The sequence below is a fragment of the Falco naumanni genome, chromosome 5 (genome assembly GCF_017639655.2).
Source record: "Falco naumanni isolate bFalNau1 chromosome 5, bFalNau1.pat, whole genome shotgun sequence".
Taxonomy (NCBI): Eukaryota; Metazoa; Chordata; class Aves; order Falconiformes; family Falconidae; genus Falco; species Falco naumanni.
The window spans coordinates 50,244,883-50,267,898 of NC_054058.1; the positions used below are offsets into that span (position 1 = coordinate 50,244,883).

At 40.9% G+C, this 23,016-nt stretch overlaps 1 protein-coding gene across 1 annotated transcript in view; it reads left to right on the forward strand.

Moving 5' to 3' along the window:
* PDZRN4 (PDZ domain containing ring finger 4) overlaps positions 1–23,016 on the forward strand; it is a 251,247-nt gene that overhangs the window by 219,690 nt on the left and 8,541 nt on the right. Inside the window, exons 6-9 of the mRNA XM_040596928.1 lie at positions 13,260–13,358; positions 15,608–15,670; positions 19,220–19,321; positions 22,538–22,654. Of these exons, the coding sequence (XP_040452862.1) occupies positions 13,260–13,358; positions 15,608–15,670; positions 19,220–19,321; positions 22,538–22,654 (381 nt within the window). The remainder of the gene's footprint in view (positions 1–13,259; positions 13,359–15,607; positions 15,671–19,219; positions 19,322–22,537; positions 22,655–23,016) is intronic.

The following is a 23,016-nucleotide window of genomic DNA, read 5'->3' on the forward strand; positions in this document are numbered from 1 at the left end:
CTAATTGGAATTTTCTGAGTAGCAGCTCATGTTTGTTCTCTCGCCTGGCTGTCACAGTCAGCGCACTTCCAGGAAGAGTCTGCTTCTGACTTCTCTGGACTCTTACGTTTTGTACTTGAAGGAAGCAATAAGATCTCCTTATTAAGAAAGTCTCTTTAAAAAGCTAACCAATGTAGTTCTCACAGCCTCCCCTCATAGGAGATGTACTCCAGTCCCCTAATCAGTTAATGGACTTCTACCCGGACATGGAGTGCTTTATTCCTACCTGAAAACCAAGAGGAGGTCCGTTCTAACATTTTATGACAAAGCTGTTTTCATTGGAAAATAGATTGGAGAGCAAATTCTGGAAAGCCCTAAAACAAAAAAGGTAAAGTTTGAGGAGTTTCTCCTGCACACTCCTTGAATGGCTGAGACCAGTGATTCCTTAGCTGCCTTATTCTGCAATGCTGAAAGCCACAGACTTTCAGTAATGGGGATTAGGACAGAAGCTTTAATGAAAAGTCAGATTTTTTTTCTTCAACACATGTAATAATAAATCTCTTTATTTTACTTTTTGTCAAAATTGTCCAAAAGCAAAGGACTCCTTTGGAATATAGAGGCTGTGAGCCAATGTGACAGTTTAGTATGTTCACACATACTACACAAAGGAATAGTTACTACTCCAGTCTGCTAATTTCATTTTACCATAAGGTTCAGTTTATGCCTTGTCTGTGCTATTCCCACCTACTTTGTTCAATGAGAAGAAAGTGAGAATGTAGAATCTAAGATTAGTGAAAAGGAAACCCTTCACTGCATATCATCAGCTAGTTAATTATACTTTAAACTCTTCCCATATCCTTGCAACTTCACACATGTATTGAGTGGAAGACCAAAAGTGAGGACCAAAGCTGGTTGCTGAGAAATACTATATATAAGCTGTTCATCATGGATCTCTCTGCTCAGAAAGCAAGATTTCATGGTTTTCTCAAGTGCAGAACATACCAGAAGGGGTGCTGCGTCTGAAGCAGGTGAAAACATATCTGCATATGTAACGTAGGAAAATATATGTATATAGTTAAGTACTTCTAATAAATTAGCATTATTGGACCATGGGGAAAGAACGGAAATAAAGAGAATTAATGGGAAGTGGAAAATTTAGGGAGGAAAGCAAGACCATGGCTTAGTTGAAATAACAATGCATGCTGAGGACATTTTGCTTTGCAATAAATGTGATCATCCAGACAACAGGGGAATTTTTTTTTTTAATAGCTTTTAATAATTCCCGTAAGAGTTGATTTTTAAATTCATCTTTTTGACAGGGATCTGAAGGTTTGGTGTTATGCATGCTAGCTAAAGGGGAAAACTCAGGTTCATGGATGTTTGTGACTTCCTGGAGGATATACTGTCAGCTGTTGAGCCTTTTGCAGCCATGAAGTCTGTGAAGGATTATTTTATTTTCCTTCCTTTACTTCCTTATGAGATACACTCACTGTAAAGTCCACCATGTGTCTTTAGGCTCAAGGCTTGAAATGTCCTTTAAAAGCAAATCAGAAAGGCTACTCCAAGCCTGCAAAGCCCACATTAAAAGCTGTGTTTATCTTATTCCCATATGCTTAGACCAGGGGTCCTCAAACTCCGGCCCACAGGCCAGATACGGCCCCCCGGGGTCCTCAATCCGGCCCCTGGTATTTACAGACCCCCGCCGGGGCTGGGGGGGAAACCAAGCAGCCGCAGGTGACTGCCTGCCACTGCATCCGCGCGCCGGCCCCCTGGTTAAAAAGTTTGAGGACCCCTGGCTTAGACTCTTCATTGCAACACTAAATTTGCTCATAGCACAGTGATCGAAGGTTTCTCACATTTGTAGTCCAACTCCACCATGCATCCAGGCAGCCCATTCCCCTGACTGCTCTGTGACTGCCATCTGCCCCCTGTCCTTCACCTGTTGGGAGTTTCAGCTGACACTTGGGTGTCTTCCTCCTCCCACTCACAGCCATCAGACTGTTACTGATCATCACACATCAGACTGCTGAACATAGACTGGCAGACTTGCTATGCCTTAAGTTACTCCATTCTTTGATTTCCTACTATGGGAGTGACTATAGTGCGCACCAAAAATTTTCACTCCAGAGCTGCTGGGAAAGAATGAATTCCCATATCCAGTGGAGCTTCATTATCAAAGAATTCATCAACTACAGGGCCAAATTCTGCTCCTACAGTTGCAAGATGCTATTTCATTAATAGGTGCCTATATGTCACCACATTAATTCTGGGTTTTTCTGCTACTACTTTTTTTTCTTTCTTTTTAACACTGGTATCATTTTCTACAGCATCCTGCTGTCCCAGAGCAGTCTTTGTCTGGACACAAAGCAGCATGTGGCTCTAAGTGTAGCTGTAAAGCAGGGATCAGCAGGAAAGTGATTTTGTTTTTCAGTATTTCTCATTCTGTGTTCTGTTTGCTTCTGGATTATGCATTTGAGAAATGCTTGCTGATGTTTTTCCTTTCTGCTTTGATGTAAACAAATCTTGTGTGAGAGATTCTTAAATCTAAACCAGACTTTAAAAAATGAGGATTAAATGAGACTTTAGCCTTTAAGGTAGAGCCCCCACCCCTTGGACAAAGCATTGTTTTTCCCCACCGTGTGGAATGGAGATAACCCTCTGCTTCTTTATGGTAAGCTACCAACCAAATCCATTCAGGCAAATCTGACACCCAATGTGATTTGTCCTTTTCGATGCTGTTTATGAGAAGTCACAACAGTCTTCTGTCAAAATTGATAAGTGAGAAGACAGTGGGGAAGGCAGTTTTATTTGTAACAGCACAGCTGCCAGCAGTTCCAGCTTGTTTACATCTAGGCTGGCTCTGTCTTGCTCCATAGCTTTTCTATTTCCATCCAAATAGCCCCCAAGTACATTGTGGATGTGCCTGTCTATGTAAAATCTGCATAACAGAACATACTGGGAGTGTTAGGGGGAAAAAATAACTTATTCTTTACATTATTTTCACAACTCATGAATGCCAGTTGCTTTAAAAGTGAAATCTTGAACCCTACCAATAATCTCCATAGGCATTTACAGAATGAGTTCTAAAACTGCACTGTAATCTGCTAAATTTCTGCAATGCTTGTTACCTTCCTTGGTGAGGGTACCAGTGGAGTTAACAGCTTTGCTTTTCTGATGGAAGCATTAGTTTCCCGGTGGAAGTGGCCAGCATTTGTAAATTAAATCCACTACAGATATTTAAATACAAAGTTATTCATTGTGAAAAGAATGCAATGGGACCCTGCAGTGACCTGTGAAGGGGAGGGCAGTTGCACTGCACTCTGTTTCACACTGACTACTGCTACACAGCCTACGATTAGCCTGTGTTACACAGACATTAACGTATTTCCTGGAAAATCCTTTTAACACAAGAGTGTAACTCTTGATGGTGTTAAGATGGTTCCCAGGTCAAGGAAGCCTTTGTTTGCCTGTAGTATTACTTGCCTTCAGTCTGGCAGTCCCAGAATCCCAGGCAGTTTTGATCTTTTTTTTATTGGTACACTTAAGAAAGCTGCAGTCATAGGTGTTTATTCTGTGTAGTCTCTCCTGTGAGCTGTTTCTTTACAGCAGCCCACCCTAAACACACAGTTATCATGGAGGTAAAGCAAGAGAGGGCATTTATATTTGACTGATCTAGCTTATGACAGAGGAGGTTTTCTGGAAAACTGAAAATTGTTGTTTCCTTTTGCCATTTCTCTTTTTGCAGTTATTAATAAATAATTAGTCTTCTACAGGGTTTGTCATTAAAAGGTAGAGTCCAGAGATGGCTGTAAGTAGTCACTGCTCTGGTCCTGTGAATTGTGGGGTCATTTGACACTTTTGCTTTCTCATTATAAATGTGTATCTTATTTATATGTATATGTACACACATTATAAATGTGTATCCTATCCCTGTGTTTTCAAGAGTTGCAATCATGCTTTTAAATGAATTGATTGGTGATTGCCAGGGGAGACTCTCTGCAGCGTAACTTACCTGCCTAGGACACACTTCCATACAGATATATACATACCATATGTACCTATATGCTCGTATACATGAATTTTCAGACACATATTACCTTCCCTCTGCACACAGAGACAGATGCACACACAAGTAAAAAATTAAATATTTAGCACCCACCACAAGCCTGGAAACAAAATATCTACCTTAATATGAAATTACTTTCTCAAAAGTACCTTGGAGGCACCACAGATTCTCTTTGTCTAAACAGAGATAGGTAGCTCATAGGGAAAAAATAATCATTTTAAAAATAGATTTTTGTGATAACTTACACTGATGCTAGGATTTACACATCTTTTTTTGAGTTTCCTCAAGTGACTTCTGGTCATTGTTAAAGACATAACTGCTAAACAAACCTTAGCTAAGAGAGTCAGAAACATGATTTGGGTAAGGTGTAATGAGATGCTTGTTTGAAATGCCTGTTTGAAGTGTGTAGTCTTACCCATTGTATATACCCTGATCATTTGTATGGGAAAGTCACAACTCCTGCTGCATGGTACAAATTCAGAGGTGAAATCAATGGTGTTATAGAAGGAAGCCTAAAGGATTTCTTCTGATGATGACGATGCTTTTTTGTTGCAAACCCAGGCCGTTAGCTCCTCTGTTTTACACCCACACTCATTTACAATGTATGCTTTTATGTAACGTGTAATACCATTCTCATCACTTCTGAATTTGAGGTGACTTTTTCTTTTTAGTAGCTACACTGCTAGCTCTCTACCCATCTAGGACTTCATTAGACTGAACTGTTTCTGTAAGAAGAGTAAAGGGATAGCTGTGGTTCTTTTTGTATTATTTATTTTTATTTCATGAGCAGAATTACTTGCCAGTGATGATGACTGTGCATCATTATGAACATTAGATGTTACAGAAGGTAGCAGTGTAAATGACCAGTGATTTGGAAGCCTAGAAAAGGTATATCCTTCCCAGTTGTGTGAAGGAAAAGATCAAGAAAGTGAATGTGATTAGCAATATGCAGCCAGGATGCTCGGCCACTTGGAGCTCTGCCTGATAACGATCCAGGTGTTTACATCACTCCTAGTGATGAAATAAAAACTGCAGAATTGGGATTGCTAAACACAGGAGGTTGAAGGTGAGCTTTGCTTGGTTTCCATAGTTTACAGAAACCTCTAGCAAGAAGCTGATAAAATTGATCTGACTTTGCAGGAAGATTGTAAGAAGATTTTCTTACAGTAACCCTGACAGAAAGTGTGAAGAACCACCAAAATTCATCTATGCATATAAACTGGAGATTGATCTCACCCATAAAAATGAAGAAACAAGATGATACTGAGGAGTGAATCTTAATTTTAAGATGTGTGTAGTCCCTGTAGTCCCTGTGCGCTTCTGTTTGATGCTTCAGAAGAGTGACGCTAGCTCAGATGGATGAGGATTTTTTTTCCGTATAACCAGTTTATTAAAATAAATCAGACCTTAATGTACTTTCTCAGTTAATTCTTCATGAAGCTATTCTGTAAGTACTCTGTTCTTGGCCTTTTGTGCTTCATTCATTCAGTTAATCATTCTGTCAATTATACCATTAGCAAGATGAACATTAAAACAGCTTCTCAGCTATTTCTACAGGTTAAAAGGAAGAGCAAAGGTAGAAGTAATGACTCCCATTTTTTTTTATTAAAATTCATGGTAAACAGTACAGTCCGCCACCTTGGATCATCAGATGTTGGGCCCACTCATTGCATTCAATAAGCTTGGATTTCTTTGAAAAGTGCAGTCAAGGCACAACACAAAATAACTAGCCTGGTTCAAAGACACTGCTTTACAAGAAGTGCTTGTGAAAGAAACTGAGGAAAACAAGAACATAATCATAAAACCTGCCAGCTAAACCTTGGTGTATTTTAGCATTTTTAAACTCTTAGGTCATCCCAGCTGTGAGGTCAATTGTGTAAAGAGTTCTGAGCTCTGCCTAGTAATGGTCCATAAAAGGGTAGAATGTAAAGGTGTTCCAGCTCATAACTGGGGTTGTTTCAGAGTGTGCACATGGCTAATTTATTTAGTGATGGGCAGTAATTCACTAGTTGGTGGTAAATACATTGTTCTGGGTGGCTATGAAGATAACTACTTTTAGTGGGTTTCTTTTTCCTTGATGTTGCTGTAATAACAACTAGGAACAATTTGTAATCTAGTTTTGATCTGAGAGGTACTAATAATTATCCTATGGTACAGAAAAATTACTGAACCCAAGAGATACCTGTACAGCCTGCCTCTCTCTGAATTCTTTTGCCTTAGAACATGCTATGTTACTGCAGGCTTTGTAGATGGAGTTTGGCAGCCACCTTAAGACTTGAGCCAAGATACAGCTCTTTCATATGTTTTAGGATGAAGACAAAGCATATCTGAATTGCATTATTTGTTTCACCACACAGAGGACTTTTCCAGATGGGAAGCTTTTTATCTTTCTTCCAGTGAAGCAGGAATCCTTCTCTGGTACACAGTGGTGACTTCCTTTTCTAAAAGCCATACGTACATTGTTGAGTTGGCTCCTAATTTAAAACCTGGTGATTTCATACGGGTAGACAGCAAAACTTCCCTTCTCCTTTCTGTCTGTTTTCTCCCCCATTCAGGAGAGTTCTTCGAAGGGAAGAGGGAAGAAAGCACAGTGTTTTGTTTTTACAGGGTGGACTATACTGATACATCACCAGCATGAGAAGCAGACATTCTTTTGCTCTAAAGATAATGGAGTAAAATGGGACCAGGTGATGCTAGTTAATGCTGAGAAATGAAATAGTTGACCTTTTCATAAACAGAACACATTTACGATCCTCTATCTTACCACATCACAAAAATACAAACCCGAAGCTATGAGTCACAGGTTTGTTGCACTGGAGAGTAACACTAATTAAAATTAATTTGGTATTTTACTGTGTCTCAACAGTGAGATGATTTTCTCATTGTAATGAGGAGTCAAACATTAACCGAAATGATCACACACCATCCATTTAGAAAAAATACTGTTGTGTTTTGTTCCGTGCTGTCCCTTCTAATGGTGTTACCAAAGTTCATGGGACCCATTAATACACTGTACAGGTGAAGGGAACTCAATAGCTATGATGATTTTGATAGTCTCTCTTGGTTCTTTTAGTGGTGTGCAACAATTGCTATAAGGCAGATGGGGAATATTGGAAGGATATACCGTATTTCTAATATTTCTACAGTGCCTTTCAAACACTCTGTAATAATTTATTATTCTATGTCCTGCTACTCTGGTAGTATTTGCACGTTTCCTGCTTACAGATAAGGAAGACAAGTCACCAAAAGGTCACGAGGTGACTGCACCAAAAGTTACAAGTGAACAAGGAATAGGGACTTCTGGAAACCTGCTAAAACTGTTCTGTAAAGCAAGATCTTACTGGTTGGGTTGTTTTTTTGTTGGGTTTTTTTTTTTCCCAAAATTATGATGAGTTTGAGAAGTAGAGAAGTTTCCCTTCCTGAATATAGAGCGTCATCCAGGGAAGAATGTCAAACATATGCCCAGTACTTTAAAATACACCCATTGACTTTTCAGAAAATTTACATTTCTTGATTTTGCAGCCGGTTAACTGTATCAGTAAGTTCATCCTCTGTCATTTGCAATGGTAACTTTTTTAAGTTTTCCTTATTAATGGTTTCCATTCTGGAAATGGGTCAGTATGTTTCTGAACACAAATAAATTGCAAAGAGGATTGGCAGGTTTCTCTGTCAACATAGTCTCAGGAGACTCCCAGTTCTAGGATGTCATGTTTGGACATGAGGTAACCAAGTTTAGAGCTTACCTTTGTCATACTATAGAATAATGTTGAATAATTTATTAACTTCTGTTAGTTATACTTGTCTACAGTACATGCAGTAAACTAGTCTTACTGTATTTCACAACCAGTAAGTCATGAGCGGACAAAAATGAGAAATGGGCATAGAATGAGACAAGACAATATTATAGCATCCAACAACTAGATTCTTAACCCTTTAGAGTTGGGGCAATGTTTTCATCCTTAAATACCCATTGCACTAGAGCGGCCAAAGAGTTACAGTTCTGTGGAAGGAATTAAATCCATGTCTTCACTAATTCTGTGAATATAGAAGATCAAATTCTGCAAAAATAATATTATCACAGGGAGGGAATCCCTGAACCCTCTTATTCCCCAGCAGTTCCTGGGCAAGGGACACATCAGATCTCAAGTTTATTCTGAGTTTCACAGGAACCCAGTTGCCTCCAAACACTGGACACTCTTATATGGGCTTTGAGAGTCTCCTGCCTTGGGAAGAGGGTAGCTTGCTGTTCATTGCAACTAACTTGCATTGAGCTCTAATTTCTTGCTTACCTTATTTCACACCTGTACAAAAATTTCTTCTAATCACGCAGAAGCCTAAGGAGGCAAGGCAAACAAAGGATCAGGGGATGAAAGAGAGGAAGGAGAACAAAGTGGCTGCTGCAGCACAAACAAACCAACAGGCTGCAACAAGGCTTTACCATTAGTCAGATTCTACTGTCTGTGCTGTATCTCCTTCCTCCAAAGATCACACCACCCCACCTCCATCCAACCCCCTCTCCCACAATCCTCAGAGCTGTTTAACTACTTAGCAGGAACGAGCTACAGCTGCACATCATCCATGTCAACCAACCCACTGCCTCTGAGGCAAGGCCACAGCTGCATGTTATCAATGCTGATCAACCCACTGCCTTCATTCCTCTACAAGCAGCTATAATACTGGGTTGTTTTGGTAGCACCCAGCTGTATGTGTGATTTATACATGGCAAAGCACTTGCTTTAGTAGATGGGGCTTCTTGCTTACCAAGCAGTAATTTCTTTATGGGGTATAAGGTGGGAGTAAAAGGCAGGTGTTGTGGGGGCTGTGTGGATGTGGGCACTTACTGAGAATGGAAATGTTTGGGGGCAAAGGAGAAAAGGGTGAGTGAGGCTGCTGTCCATGAATAAGGGTGAAGTGTTGCTTAGGGAGAAAGTGAACTGAGAAGGGCTTTGAGGATGAGGACAGAAGGATTGTATTGGTGGAGAGGAGTGCCAGGGTGGGGTGGTTCAGATGGAGATGAGAGAGGCTGACAGGCAGTGACGAGACAGGGGCAGAGCTTAGCCACACTAGAAATGAGTTGATCAGTGTTGAGCAGGGAGGGAGTAGCTAATCCTGACAGAAAGTGGGGGAAGGATTCAAAGGTGTGTATGGCTTAGTAGATACCACTGGCAGAGTGTTCAGCAAAGAAAAATGGGGAGAGTAAGCTTTCCATGTGTGCAGTTATTCCAGCACAGGGTCGTCAGATGAATAACTTGTCTCAATGTCTTCTGGGTGCGGCGAGAAGAAACTTTCTCATTTTAGGCTGTAATCTGTTTTCCAGTGTGAGGAGGGAAAATGTGAAGAGTACAGAGCTCTTTTTGCCCCAGAAAGACTGTTTAAGAAAGGTAGCTGAAGAGTTCGTTGTCTGTTTTCTAACAGACCAGCAGCTTTACTCTTTGTAATCTAGCACTTGGTAGAAAGGCCCAATATAACTGCAAACCAATGCAAACTTTTACAAGGTCTCCTTTAATAGCCCTTAACCTCTTTTCAGCAGTTCTAGAAAGCCAACAGCCCAGTTGATGACATTTATAATCTACTTCTCTACCACTTGAGAGAAATGACAGTATTAACTTACCCTTCCCTCCCCAAAGAGGTGACAGCTCCTTGTTTGGTCTTATGTCTCCCGAGGCTGACAGCCTGTAAACTGGTTTTCCATCACTGAAGTGAATACCGGCCTTTAACTGGGAGCCAGAGGCTACAGCTGCTATCACTTTAAAGGATTACCAACATAACCAGTTTTCAGCCCTTCAGGATTGTGACCTGCACCTCTTCACTGTCTTTTCTATGTGTGAAGGGATGGGCTACCTTGGAAATTTACATCCCAGTCTTTCAAGACAGGATAGTCCTTATTCTAATTTCCATGTCTATTTTTTAACCAAATAATTTATGGCAGAACACTTCGAAGTATTGTCTTCACTGTGGTACCACACTGAATTATTGTTCTGCCCACACAGAGAAAGGAAGCAGCAAGTTAAAGATTTAGCAATTTGGCATTGATTTCTGTCACTTGGCAGAAGAATACTCTTCATGTTGAGAGGCGGCTGCCCCCAGAGTGCCCAAAAGAGGGGGAGGCTGTCATCTCCTGAGCTCTCTCCTCAGTCCCTCTCCTTCCACCATCTGTCTGTCAGCACACTTCATGAATCTCCAAATATTGTTTCTCACATATTTTTAAAATGCTGAATTTTGAAGACTGTCAGTTTAGTCCCTACATGCACACACACAAAAAAAACCAAAGAGGAGGCAACTATGTATGTGTGCATGTGCATGTATGCATGTACCTAAAGGGATTTCAGAGAAGGAAGTTACATTCTTACAAAAATTGCTACTGCTACCAAACTCATTGTTTCATCTGTTAAAGTGCAGTTAGGTATAAAAAAAAAAAAAAAAAAAAACCAACAACAACAAAAAAAAACCAACCCACACTAAAAAGCATCTGTAACAAAATGTAAAGTCAAATGCATTTGACCGTGATGGTCCGAGTTCTCTAGTGTCTCAGTTGCTGTTCTTCTGCTGAAGTTGTTTCAGATGTGCTTGTTATATAAAGATCAGACTTGTGGGACTTTGCTCTAAAAGATTATTTAATATTTTATGCAGAGCGCTTTTAAATTGTCCAAAAATGTTTTGTCACCCGTGATTTGTTTGAATGTGACTGGGTTGTATCATGTTTGTTGTAAAAAAGATGTCATGAGGCTAGTGCAGATGTGCAGTGGGAAAAAGGCAGTTACATGGAAAGACTTCCAATGCAAAGCAAGAGACTTCATCCAACTTCTCACTCAAACTGAATGAGATACCACTTGGGTATGTACTTCAATCTAGACTGAAAAACGTGGAATGTTTATTGGGCCTTTAACACTAAGTACCAATATCTCAGTAGTAGGTATCTACAGCTTCTAAGTAGCCACAGCCATGTGCAGTCGTCAGACTACGCTACATGTGGTCATTTAGGAAAGAGGTAGTCCCAAGAGTACTGAGTACAGACCTCAGCTCTAAACTCTGTTACTGGGTGGAGAAACAAAAGCTGTGACAACTCAAGCCCTAAGTGCAGCCAGGGCCGGTGCATCCCAGTCAGAGGATATTAGTCACTGATATTTGTCATTAGCTGGTTCCCAGAGATAGTTTCAGCAAACCTGTTTGACTCCCAGGATAATCCTCTAGGGTAATACCCATTTTCCTTTGCTCTTTCGTGCCCTAAGTGGCTGAATTACCCTGCTCATTGGGTGAGCACACTGAAAGAGTTCAGTTTGTTTGGAGCCTGAAACATTCGTATGGCTTTGTAGTAACATTTTGAGACAAATTGTCCACAAGAACTTCAAGGTTGTTTCCAGCTGAAGAAATTACCTTCAGAGCAGTCCTTGGGGCCCCTGTCCAGCCTCAGCGCAGGGAGGCAGGAGGTTGTGCCGGCAGGACAATGAAAGTCAATGGATTTCAGCTTGTGCACAGCTTCTCATTTGGCTTGATTTAAAGGTCCCAGTCTCAGTCCTTTATGGTGTATTTAAGCTTCCTTATAGGACTCCAAGGGACCGCAACCTTCTTTATTCCTTAAAAGTATACCTTGTTGCTGTAATTGAAGCCATTTTGTTACTGTAATTTCTCCCTAATATTACAGTTCTAGTCAAGTGTTCTTTCCCTCTGGAGGCATCAATTATTATGGGTTTTGAATAGGCCTCCCTCCAGTACACATACTTTCACTCCCAATGCCAAAACCAGGTCACTGCAGTTCTCTTCCCTAATAAAACATGGTCCTATGTTTCTTCTTTCAAACCTGACGTATAACATTTCTGGCAACTAATTCCACTGTTCACCAACCTATTTAAAACTCCTGCCATATTTAAGAAAGAGAACTACAGTTTCATGACATTTTCTAAATTTCTTTTAGTTTTCATTAAGACATTGAATGTTCAAAGTCCAGGGAGATGTTTATCGGGTTTACATAGGTACTGAGCCCATGTAGTTGCGTATGTTGGTGAGGAGGCAGGGGAGCGAGCCATAGCAGTGCACTTCATCACGGATGTTCAGCCGAAATTAAAATGGCGCAGAGTTCATCTGCTAACCCCTGTATGTGAGCTGCAGGTGTTTCTGTAAGCTGTGGTATTTCTACATCTGGTCCCCATAACTCAATGAGACTCGGTAGTGAGTCCTTATCGCTGTGCACCCTGTGCCTGTTTATGGATTGATCTGCATGACATCTCTGGGGATGGGGAGGAACCAACTCTGTGTCACAGATTGAGAACTGAAGCATGGGTTTGTCTCTTCTTGTTTTGCACAGCGTGCAAAGCAGAAACTGTTAAGTTCCAAGTGTCATCTGCAGACTCCTTTTAAATATATAAATAAATTTTCCCACTTGCAACCAAACTAATACTCTGTGCTATTGGATTCGTCATGCTTTATTACAATTATTTGTTTCACAGTGTTCAAACCAAGTGCAGCTTTGCGTTTTTGTGAATGATTCCCCCGTGGAACCCTAAAGATGCTTAACTCAGGTGGGTGTATGTAGTAGTTATTGCTGCACCATCTGCCCTAAAACTTGCACTTTTCATGAGATGCCACTGCTGGGACATCTGGCACTAAAAATATGTTTTCTGCATCATCTCACAATTGAGGAGGATGCCACGGCTGTTCAGCTCCACAGGAGATTCCTTGAAGCATCCTTCTGTTACCTAACAGATTCTGCAATGAAGCTATGGCACTAAACTGGCCAGGAAAGGAATTATGCTATTAATGGAAGGCTGTGTTTTTGCTTTATGACTTAGATTGCTGTTAGAAGGGAGTGGCACTTCTGTGATTGATTGATTGATGTGTAGGCAGTCTGTCTTGTATCCTATAAATCAATAGCTGGTGTGATAGGACTAAAATGACTATGTAATATACTGTAAGTCAGCTTCTATTATCCAAAAGGAGTGAAACTGCAGAATCGATCCACAGGCATATTTCTTAAAGTTTGGCATGTCTTACTGAACTGTTTCTATGTAGCTTGAAGCTGCAATGTACTGGGATTTCCTTCTTAATGCACAGAATCTTTTCCCCCTTAAAGATGCACACAAAATACTGTGTGTTGAGACTGGGCAGGACGAGTATGAATATAGTATGAGTATGTCAGCAGCTTGGTGTTTCCTTGGGCTACACAATTGTTCCCACCCTTGGCAAAAGCCACCATACGAGCCTGTGTGTTTTCTTGTAGGAGGTGGAGCTGTGCCGCATTAGCAGCCAGGAGAAGCTGGGTCTGACTGTCTGCTACAGAACTGACGATGAGGAGGACACGGGGATCTATGTCAGCGAGGTAAGGAGGTGGCAGTGGGGAGGAGCGTGGGAGGTGCTTGTGGTGCAGGGCTGAATGTGCCAGGGAAGGTAAGAGCAAGTGCTCTGAGACCAGAGTGCAGAAGTGTTGACCATCAGCCAGCACATGTCACTTTCAATTCATTTAGATTATCAGTTTAAATTATGTTGCCCAAGTACTGTAATTATTACTACCGAGCTTCTTTAATGTGAATGCTTTTAAGTGCAACATCATAGTTAGGGAAGTACAAAGCAGTCTGAGCATGGTCTGCATTTTGAAAGAAATCTGCCCTTACGATGGAAATCAGGAAGAGTTTTTAAGGAGAAAAGCACCGTCTCCACGCCCTGCTTGCATTCTCCCCCTGCCACAGCCTTGATAATCATAACAGTGGATAATCATTATTTTATTGTTTGTGGTTTTGTTACAGTTATGGTACACACAGACATACTACAGGTGGGCTGAGAGAGTAGCTTGGGAGAGGAATATGTTGGAAACAGTTAGAGGACTTTTTTTGCCAGACAGAAAATAGAATACTGGTTACTGAGATGGAATGAATCCTCAGGTTTTCATTGGCTTCAACAGGAGAACATGTCATCCAGCACATACCACAGGGTGTTAGTGTTTCACAGGGTCAATCTGCAAGACTTCCAGGAACACTAGCTCCCTTTGAGTCTCCAGCCATTCAAAGAGGGTTGTTTTACTGGATAAAGCAGAACTCTTGTGAGTCCGAGGTCACTGGTGAGTCCACGCTCACTGGTGATTATCTTGTGTGAACTGTGTTCCCAATTCGTCTCTTTTCTGACATGATGAACTGTATTAGGAAAACGTTCTTCACTCAGAGGGTGGTCCATCACTGGAACAGGGAAGAGGTCACACCCAGGGAAGAGGTCACACCACCAAGCCTGTCAGAGTTCAGGGAGAATCTGAACGATGCTCTTAGTCAAATGATTTAGTTTTAGGTTGTTCTGTGAGGAGCAGGGAGCTGAACTCAGTGGTCTTTATGTGTCCCTTTCAACTTGAGATACTCTATGATTCTGTGATTCTAAATTCTGAGTGAAGCTTGTGGACAGAGAGGGTCGGTAGAGAGAGTTCTGCGTATCAGTGAACAGGGATGAAGGCAGATTGCACATTTCCAGGCCAGCAGCAATGTCAAAGAAGCTGAAAAGCACAGCCTTTGAAAAATGAGGAATTGATATAAAACTACCCAAGAATAAGTCTTCCACCAGTTCTATAAGCACTAATGTTGAAGTCTGTTGCACCACATGAGGACAAAGAAATGCAGGAATCTCTTAATACACTCTAGGATTATATGTGAAATGTGCTGGTTTTCCAACACAGTAGAAATTTCCCAGACCTTTTGAAGTGAATGCAATTATATTGTCTTTCATACTTGATTAAGCACTTCAGAATCATTTTTTTTTTTCTATGACAATGCACAAGAAGAAAATAATATCTAGCAGCTGTAGAGGATGTAACCTGCAAACCAAATGCCTAACTCATATGTTTGGTTTGAAAAAATAGCTTATGGCATGATGAGGCAAAATAAATGATTTAAGATAACCATCAAATGAAAGGTGATAGATCGAATTGCCCTGCAATGAACAGTAGGGTCATTGCTCAGGGATGAGCTGTAGTGACTTTGATAAACTGTTAATGGAGCCCTAAACATCTTTTTAGGTTAAACTAACTTGAAATTAAGTGACTCAGACCAGGAACGATATACAGTACCTGTGAGTGATCTATACAATATAGATCCTTTGGGGTTTTTTGCTGTTTCCTTGTGAGCTGCAAAATTCCAGAGGAAATAACAGAGTGATAACTGAGATAATAATTTAATAGTAAATGCTTCCATGAAATTAAAATAAACCTGCTCTTTTCCAAAAGACAGGCCCATTTGTATAGAGGTATCAACTGCTGTAGAAGCACCTCAGTCCATAGTGAACCAGAGAAGAGGGACTCTGTCATTAATTCTTAGTGCTCTGACAGCTGCAGGCTAATGCCTGATGATGGCATAGGATAGTATTAATCAGAAAATCGTATGCTCCCAACCTTTTCTGTCTTTAGACTTTTATCTGAAACGAGCTTATACGATTATTTAAAGAACTGTTGAGATCATATGACTCTAAAGGAAACTTCAGATTGCCTCTGTACAGGGTAAAAATGGTATTTCTTCAAATTGTACTGTTGTGCAGCTGTTACCATTTCCAGTAAAAATCTTTCAATGTTCAGTTACTGGATATTGTCCTGTGCAGGTTGATCCAAACAGCATAGCTGCCAGAGATGGACGGATCCGTGAAGGAGACCGCATTTTGCAAGTATGTGACAATAGACTCTTCCTTAAACTCTTTCTTCAGACAAACACCCAGTGCTGCTGTCTCTGCAGTGGACTGTTAATGAGGGAAGGTAGTTCTCTTTGTTACTGTGATCGATGAGAAAATCCATGTCTGTCTGTTTTTTAACACAATAGCCGGGAGCTAGAGTGCATGTACTGAAAAATGAGAATGACAAACTCGTTCTGGCTCATGCCCTTATGTCCTATGTCTTTTTTTGCCATATTTATTAGCAAATCTCATTTCCACTATGTTCATCTCAGTGTCAAATTCTAAACAGGGATCCTGCAGACATACATATGGGTGTCAGAGACATGCTGATCATTCACTGATTGCATAAATTTGGATAAAACTCACTTGTGCTGAGCAGAGATGGTAAGAATTTTCATACAAAAAATGTGCTGTTAGTGAAGGATGATATTGAACATACTTGAGAAGGAGGTTCATTAGGTTTTTGTTAATATTTCTGTCCTCCACCAATAAAACATTGCTTTTTCTGAGTTCTTTTCTAACCCACCATCTTAGTGTTTTGGGTTTTTTTTCTCCCTTTGTTTCCGCTCATTTAAAGAGCTCATTTAATTGATCCACTTATTTAAAGAGCTGCCCCAGAGATAGGTTTGTGTGATACAGCATAGCCCCTGTGGGTGAGGGTGGCCAGCTGCTGTCTCTGGAGGAGGACAGCGTACTTGTATAGAGAAGTAGCTAGAATAGCAGTGGGTTTCCGTTTTCAACTGGCAGTGAATAAGTACATTTGTTGCCCTAGTGACAAAATCACAAAGCAGCTGCCAAAAATCAGTAGAATGGAAACTGTTTGCTGTATTGTAGCATTTTAGTTCTGGTTCCCAGTCGATTTCCCTTGTATTTTGACCTTTTTTCACTGAAGCCCCAGAAGTAGCTCCTGGTGAAAACAGGTTGCTTTTCTGTAACCTGTTCCTTAATTGCCCATCGTTAATTTAGGCACGTGAACTTTCAGGTTGTCACAAGATCAGCCTGTTCCTTCCCTCCAGTCTTTTCATTTCTGCAGGAAATGTCTTTGCTGAAACCTGTACCTTTTTCTCTTACTCCAGTATCAGATTTGGGAGTCTTGCTAAGACAACAGAGTCTATGAGCTGGCTTACCAAATAGCCCATTTTTTGGAGAAGAAATAATAAGTTATGTTTTAATGTCCAGGCTCACTCAGGGGCCGCTCATTCTCTGCATGACTGGGAATGTGAAAATGGTCACAGGATGATGTTCCCCCCAAGAAAACACAGACACCATGGTGCCAGGGCAGTGAGCCCCTTGGCAGGACTTGGGGTGGTGGGACCACGCCATGGGGTGTGTTGAGGAGAGGAAAAGTCAGTGCCCTGCCCTCCATGTCTTTCTATAAAACACCCACTGAGGAAAGCAAACAGGATATAACAGTATTTTTAACCTGCAAAAGCAGGAAAAAAACTGTTTATTCGACTGAGTAGAAACAATGTTTGTTCCTACTTTATTTGTTTCAAAATAAGGAAATAGAGAGCAGGTCCATTTTCTGTTCCTTTCCTTGCTTTGGAAAATTTCTGGCTGAAGTGGAGAGCCAACAGTAGTTCAGGCAAATGTCCTCCAGTTCCTAACGAAATTCCTTTCATTTGTGAGTAAAGACTCTGGGGGCGAGAGAAAAGCATAGGTAATTCTGCCATTCTTTTGTAGACTGGAGCATTACTTTAATGTCAGTGCTGATATATAGCTATGAGTTTGATCATTAAAGTTAACACCCAGAGAGTTATGTGGGGTTTACTTTCATATCTGAAAACACATTGACCCTCTATCTACTTTTATTGATGAGATAACTCAGAGAAATAGAAGGTGACAGTGCCATTACGGGGAGATTACGCTGAGGCTGGGGGAGAGACAGATCCTTGAGCGTGGGGGCATTTTCTGTGGGCAGCAGATGGCATTGGTTAAGGCTGGGGGGGGGACACACTCTGTTTTGTGTATTCCTCACAAAATTACAGCAGGTTTCCTTTTATGTTTGAGGCCAGAACTGCCCCCTTCTCATTCTCACAAACCTCACACCTCTCCCATCACCTTCATAATCTGCTTAAGCATCGGAGAACAGCCTGAGTATTTTACATGAAATGCTGCAAAGTCAAGGGAAGGGTTTTGTAAGGACAGTGCTAGTGAGCCGTGCCTAAATTTCTGCTGCATTTAGCTGTGAACCTGCAGGTTGACAAGTGCTGTCCATGGGGGTGAGATGCATTGGGGCAGGCTGAAGGCCTGCTCATCCCCCATGATGGTGCAGCTGGGGTGGGGTGCGACAGCAGGGCTGCCACCTCCAGGGTTCACAAGGAGTCACCAGAGCAGTCACTGCAGCTGGGGGCGTTTGCAGAATCTGGAGATCTGCTCCTGAGCCTCCATGACTGCACCTCTGCTTTTCAGGTTAGGGCAGCTCTGTGTTACCAAATGGTTGTCTGGTCTCCCACAAACCACAGCAATCCCTTCATGTAAGCTTTGAAGGGTCTCAGACATTTCACTCATTGCCAGTTAGGTGATCAGGGTATGCTGGGGTTTTCTTTAATCTGAATTGAAGCTGTGGTTTTGAGTCAGGGCTTTCAGGCCAAACATACATGCAGAAATTTAATTTTTCCTTCTCAACCAGCAGGTTCCTGCTACTTTGAAATCAGACCCTTACAAGTTTTTATTTCCTCCAAATATTCAGAACCTTCTGTCTTCCAGTTCTGTTTTCACTCATTTTGATATACATCAAGTACTTTTTGTTGTTGTTGTTGTTGCCACAATGAGAATAATCCACTTTTTGTGCTGTGAATTGGACAAACCCAAATACATATGGAAAACAAGATTTCTATTTGATTCCCTCAATAAAGGGTTTGGGGCAACGCAAAATGTGTTTGTTACCATGTAGTCATGGACGTGGCTGTTTTAATGAGGTGACAGTAGGAGAACAGTAGCGAGAAAAGCACGTTCACATTGGAGAACCACTTTTATTTTGATTATCCCCTTGGAAGAGGGATACATATGTTTTGTGTGGTTCTGGATACTAAGCTGTCCACACAAATATGAAATGATTAAATGGAGCAGCAATAAGCAGTGGCCTGTAAGTATTGCCTGGTGAGAGATAATACTGTAGCTCTCTAATTGGCTCTCTACCAGCATACAGTGTGACTGATTTCAGCTGTAGCATTACTAGTCTTGCTTCCACCAGCGCTATTATCTCAGAGTGACACTTCCATTACTCTGAACGGAGAAAGATGAACGTCACCTGTCAGGGGCTGGTTAATTGTGTTGCTAGATGTATGTTACCAGGGCGCAGGTTGGACATTTATGAACATAACTGCTTCCTCTGATGTCCACCATCCTTCAATGATCAATACAGCTCTTACAGTAAGCGCATAATTGAGTGAAGGCACTTACCACTGAGGGGCTGAAGATGCGCCCGTTCCACGAGTTTCATTGTCCATACATTCAGCACAAATGAGCCAATATCTGCCCTTTATTGTGAGTTGCTTTGTAGAAATAGAAACTAATGTGCCACTTTTGTTTGTTTTCTAGATAAATGGCCAAGATATCCAGAATCGGGAAGAAGCAGTGGCATTGCTCTCTAGCGAAGAATGCAAGAAAATTGTGTTGCTGGTTGCAAGACCAGAGATGCAGGTTAGACTAAGTAGATGCACTGAGCCAGAACCTGGGTTATGCCATACATTCACTGTCACTGTAAGTAATGAACTGCTGAGAAATAGGAATGCCCAAGTTCCTGATAAAAGGAGGAAACAGATAATTGCAGAGCTTTGCCCCTGTTTAGCCAACAAAGAAAATAACATGATGTTACTGGGGCTTGTTTTCCCCAAACCAAGCAGTATTTCTAGCAGAGTAAGCAGGTATAGAAATAAAGCTGGCAGCACTGGTATAATATTAGTAACATATGAAGTAGAACTTGAAAACTATGTATTACTCATTAGATGATTCTGATTTGTTCTGGGGATAAATTTCCCATACTTAGTAATTTATATGAACTTTCACAAAGCTGTAGTTGGTCATTGGTGATGTCTCTTTTTATCCTATGCACTTACAAGCAGGCATGTAAGCTGTTCATTTATGTATTGGTTCAGGGACTGTCACTATAATACCACTCAGCAAACCTGGATCTACTCATTTCCAAAGCACCCTGGTTACAAAAACATGCTTATATTTTGGGAGGTGCATTTTCAAAAGCTTTTAGAAATATTTCTATGGTTTTAATGATAAAATTATACCAATACCAAGAATTTTTTATATCATTGCGGGGGGCAGATGTTAGGTTGATCATCAGACTAAAGGAGAGGTGGAGCAGAAGAAGAGTACTACTGTTTGTACTTCCCTTTATATTCTGTTTATGGGCCATTGCAAAGCAAAAAGACATTATATTGTCACTGTTCTCGCCATCTGCCAACAATTCAGAGTTGGTTATATTGCCATTTGTCTCTCATGCTATTGATCTGATATTCTGTCTTGCTAGATACATACTCTGTATCAATTAAATTAAGTAAGTGTAATTCAGTGCCACTTGGAATCTCTACGTGAATATGGTAGTTGTAAAATATTCACAATTTCAGCATTCATTTCCCTTATGTTTTTCAGGAATCTAAACAATTCCCATAAAACTGGTGACATAGTACAGCACAAAAAGCCATGCCTCAGTTTATATTGCAAAATTGTAACCCTCACTGGAGGTTGCAGTAGTTTTGAAAGAATTGTTTCAATATTATTCTTACTATTTTTCAGTAAGGTTTTGGTTTTCAGTAGGGAACAGAAACCCACTCACAACTTGGTGTTGGGGTTTTGTTGTTTAATTTATGTGTTTTAAGAACATACAAAACTGAAGAAAAAGCCATAGTATGTCAGAAATCAGGCTGTCCACAAACTGATTTCAGCTGGTTGTGTTGCTTTACCTCTGGTGAAGGACAGCAGGATTAAGCAGGCTTTTATTTCTAGATAGAAAATGGCAACGGCATTATTGCAGTCTTGAAGGGTGACTGCTGAGCATATTTATTTGGTAACAGGGAAGAAAACCATCTCTGACCATTTATTTGCACAGTGAATACCGATGAATAATGAAGTTTCGAAACAGAGCGCTGCAGGCACAGCCTGTTTAGTGTAGGAACAAATGGCACAGGCATGTGCATTGACATGCATGTATGTGCACACAGTGTATGTAGTGCACACATATACTAAGCGGTATATTTTTTTTTTTCCTAAAGCCACATTTTTATTCTAAAAGCTGTAACATAATATAAGCATTCCCATTAGTTAGGTACTGAGTCTGCCACAGTCAAAGCAGCAGATTTGCCCAAGTGAGATTCATCTTTCATCCTCCAGATCTGTTCATCTCTGCAATTTCCTCAAATGAGGGAAATTCAGCCACATCTTTTATGGTAGAGGAAGGCTGTGTTCATGCTTTCCTTGGGAAGAAAAACCAAACAAGTAAACAAAACTAGTGGCCCATACCAGATGTTTCAGAAAATCGTTTGAAAGTCCCATTAAGGATAAACATAAAAATTACATGTCCTCAAGAAAAAAAGCCTCCTCCTAATCCCAAATTGTTAGAAGCTGGCTTTGCCAATAGAAATGGTGAAAGGCTTATGTTCTTTATAAGAGGAAAGAGTTCATTGGCATGGGCAATATACATCAGTTTGTGAAGGAAACAGTGGTTTCCTGCCAGTATTCAATTAAAAGTACCACACAGGATCAGTCACCCCTCATGCAGCTTTGAACTACTACTTGCTACTTTGGTGTAACTTTTCTGACGGGTATCTGTGGCCAGTCCTCTTCTGGCTTTGAGGCAGTGGTACTTTGTTACATTTGCTCTTGCTGTTTTGGGACATGAATAGTTGGTGCTTTTGTAGTTGTCTAATGCTGAGACTTTTACCTTTTAGCATCTTTTTGTCACCTTCCTCCCCTGCTTCCTTCACCAGTAACAAAACAGTAAGTGCTTCCTTCTGCTACAATCTCATCATTGTAGCCAGGAGTACCACTGACCAGTATTTTCCTTTTTGATGCAGTGTGCCATCTGGCAAGGGATTACAGATACAAATGGATGTGTGCCAGGTACACACATGTGCACAATGAACAAACCAAGAAGAATAGTGGTTTAGGCCAGGGGTGCCTGTTTTATCAGTTCAGAAGGATGTGAAGGGTGCAAAGTGGGTGCAGGAAGAGGATATACTCACTTGACAGAAAAGATAGCATCCCCTCCTGTCCTTCTGCAACACTGTCTTCACCAAATGTCAAAGGGAAAAAAAACAAATGGGTAAGCCTTGCTTCCAGGGACACTGTGAGAACAAAAATAACCTCCCTTCAAGTCACCACATCTTTCTGTCATCCTTTTCTGCTTGTTTGTTTACCTGAAAGATCAATGGGAAAATGGTGATAGAAACACAACATAAGGTTTCTATTGAGGTGGCAGCAGCAGGGCACAGTGCTGGGATGGAGGTTGTTAGAGGAAAGAGCCCGGTTGCCTCCTGGCCCTATTAGTAATGTTGCCACTCTTTCAGCACAGGGGCTCTCGGCAGTAATGAGCATGACAGCTTCAGGATTATGCGCTGTGCCTTTCATACCTTTTGAAAGGAAATAATGTCTGTGCTGTGCAGTCTCCTTCATTATGAGAGAAAATCAGTCATACTGTTTCAAGAAAGGATAAAAGGCATAAGAGTCCCATGGTTTTTTATCCTTCTTTTTCTTCTTCTCTTTCTGAGATGCGAACTCCTACTGCCTGGCTTTCTGAAGAGAATCATTAGAATAAAAAGAACTAGTCAAGCATTGCCATTTGGGTTTATCCCGTTTTAGCATGTGTCCTTGCTAACATAATATAATGTACTAATGTATTCTTTGCAGCTGGAGGAAGGGTGGCTGGATGATGAAAGGAATGAATTCTTAGAGGAGTTAAACTTGGAAATGTTGGAAGAGCAGCATAATGAAGCGATGCAGTACACAGCCAACGAGGTGGAGCAGGTAGGATAACTACTAAACATATCATTGAAATTTTGCTAGGTATACTGTTTTGTTAAAGGAGAATGAAATGGTATGCTATAAAATAGAGTCAAAGTCAAAGAAATGCTGTGATTTCCATCACACTGTAGGTAAGGAAAAGGAGAACAATAGATGCTTAGGCCCAGTACAGTAAGCTAGCAAACAATTTAGGAGGCTGTGATAAGTACAGATTTCTCATTTTCTCTGAACTCTCAGAATAATATTGCTTTTCTTCTTTAATTCTGAAGTGTTTGGGGTTTATGTTACTATATTTTACGTCAAGTACTTGTAATGAATTGTATCAGTGTAGCACCTAGAGCTCTGAGCTGGGATAGGTGCCCTTC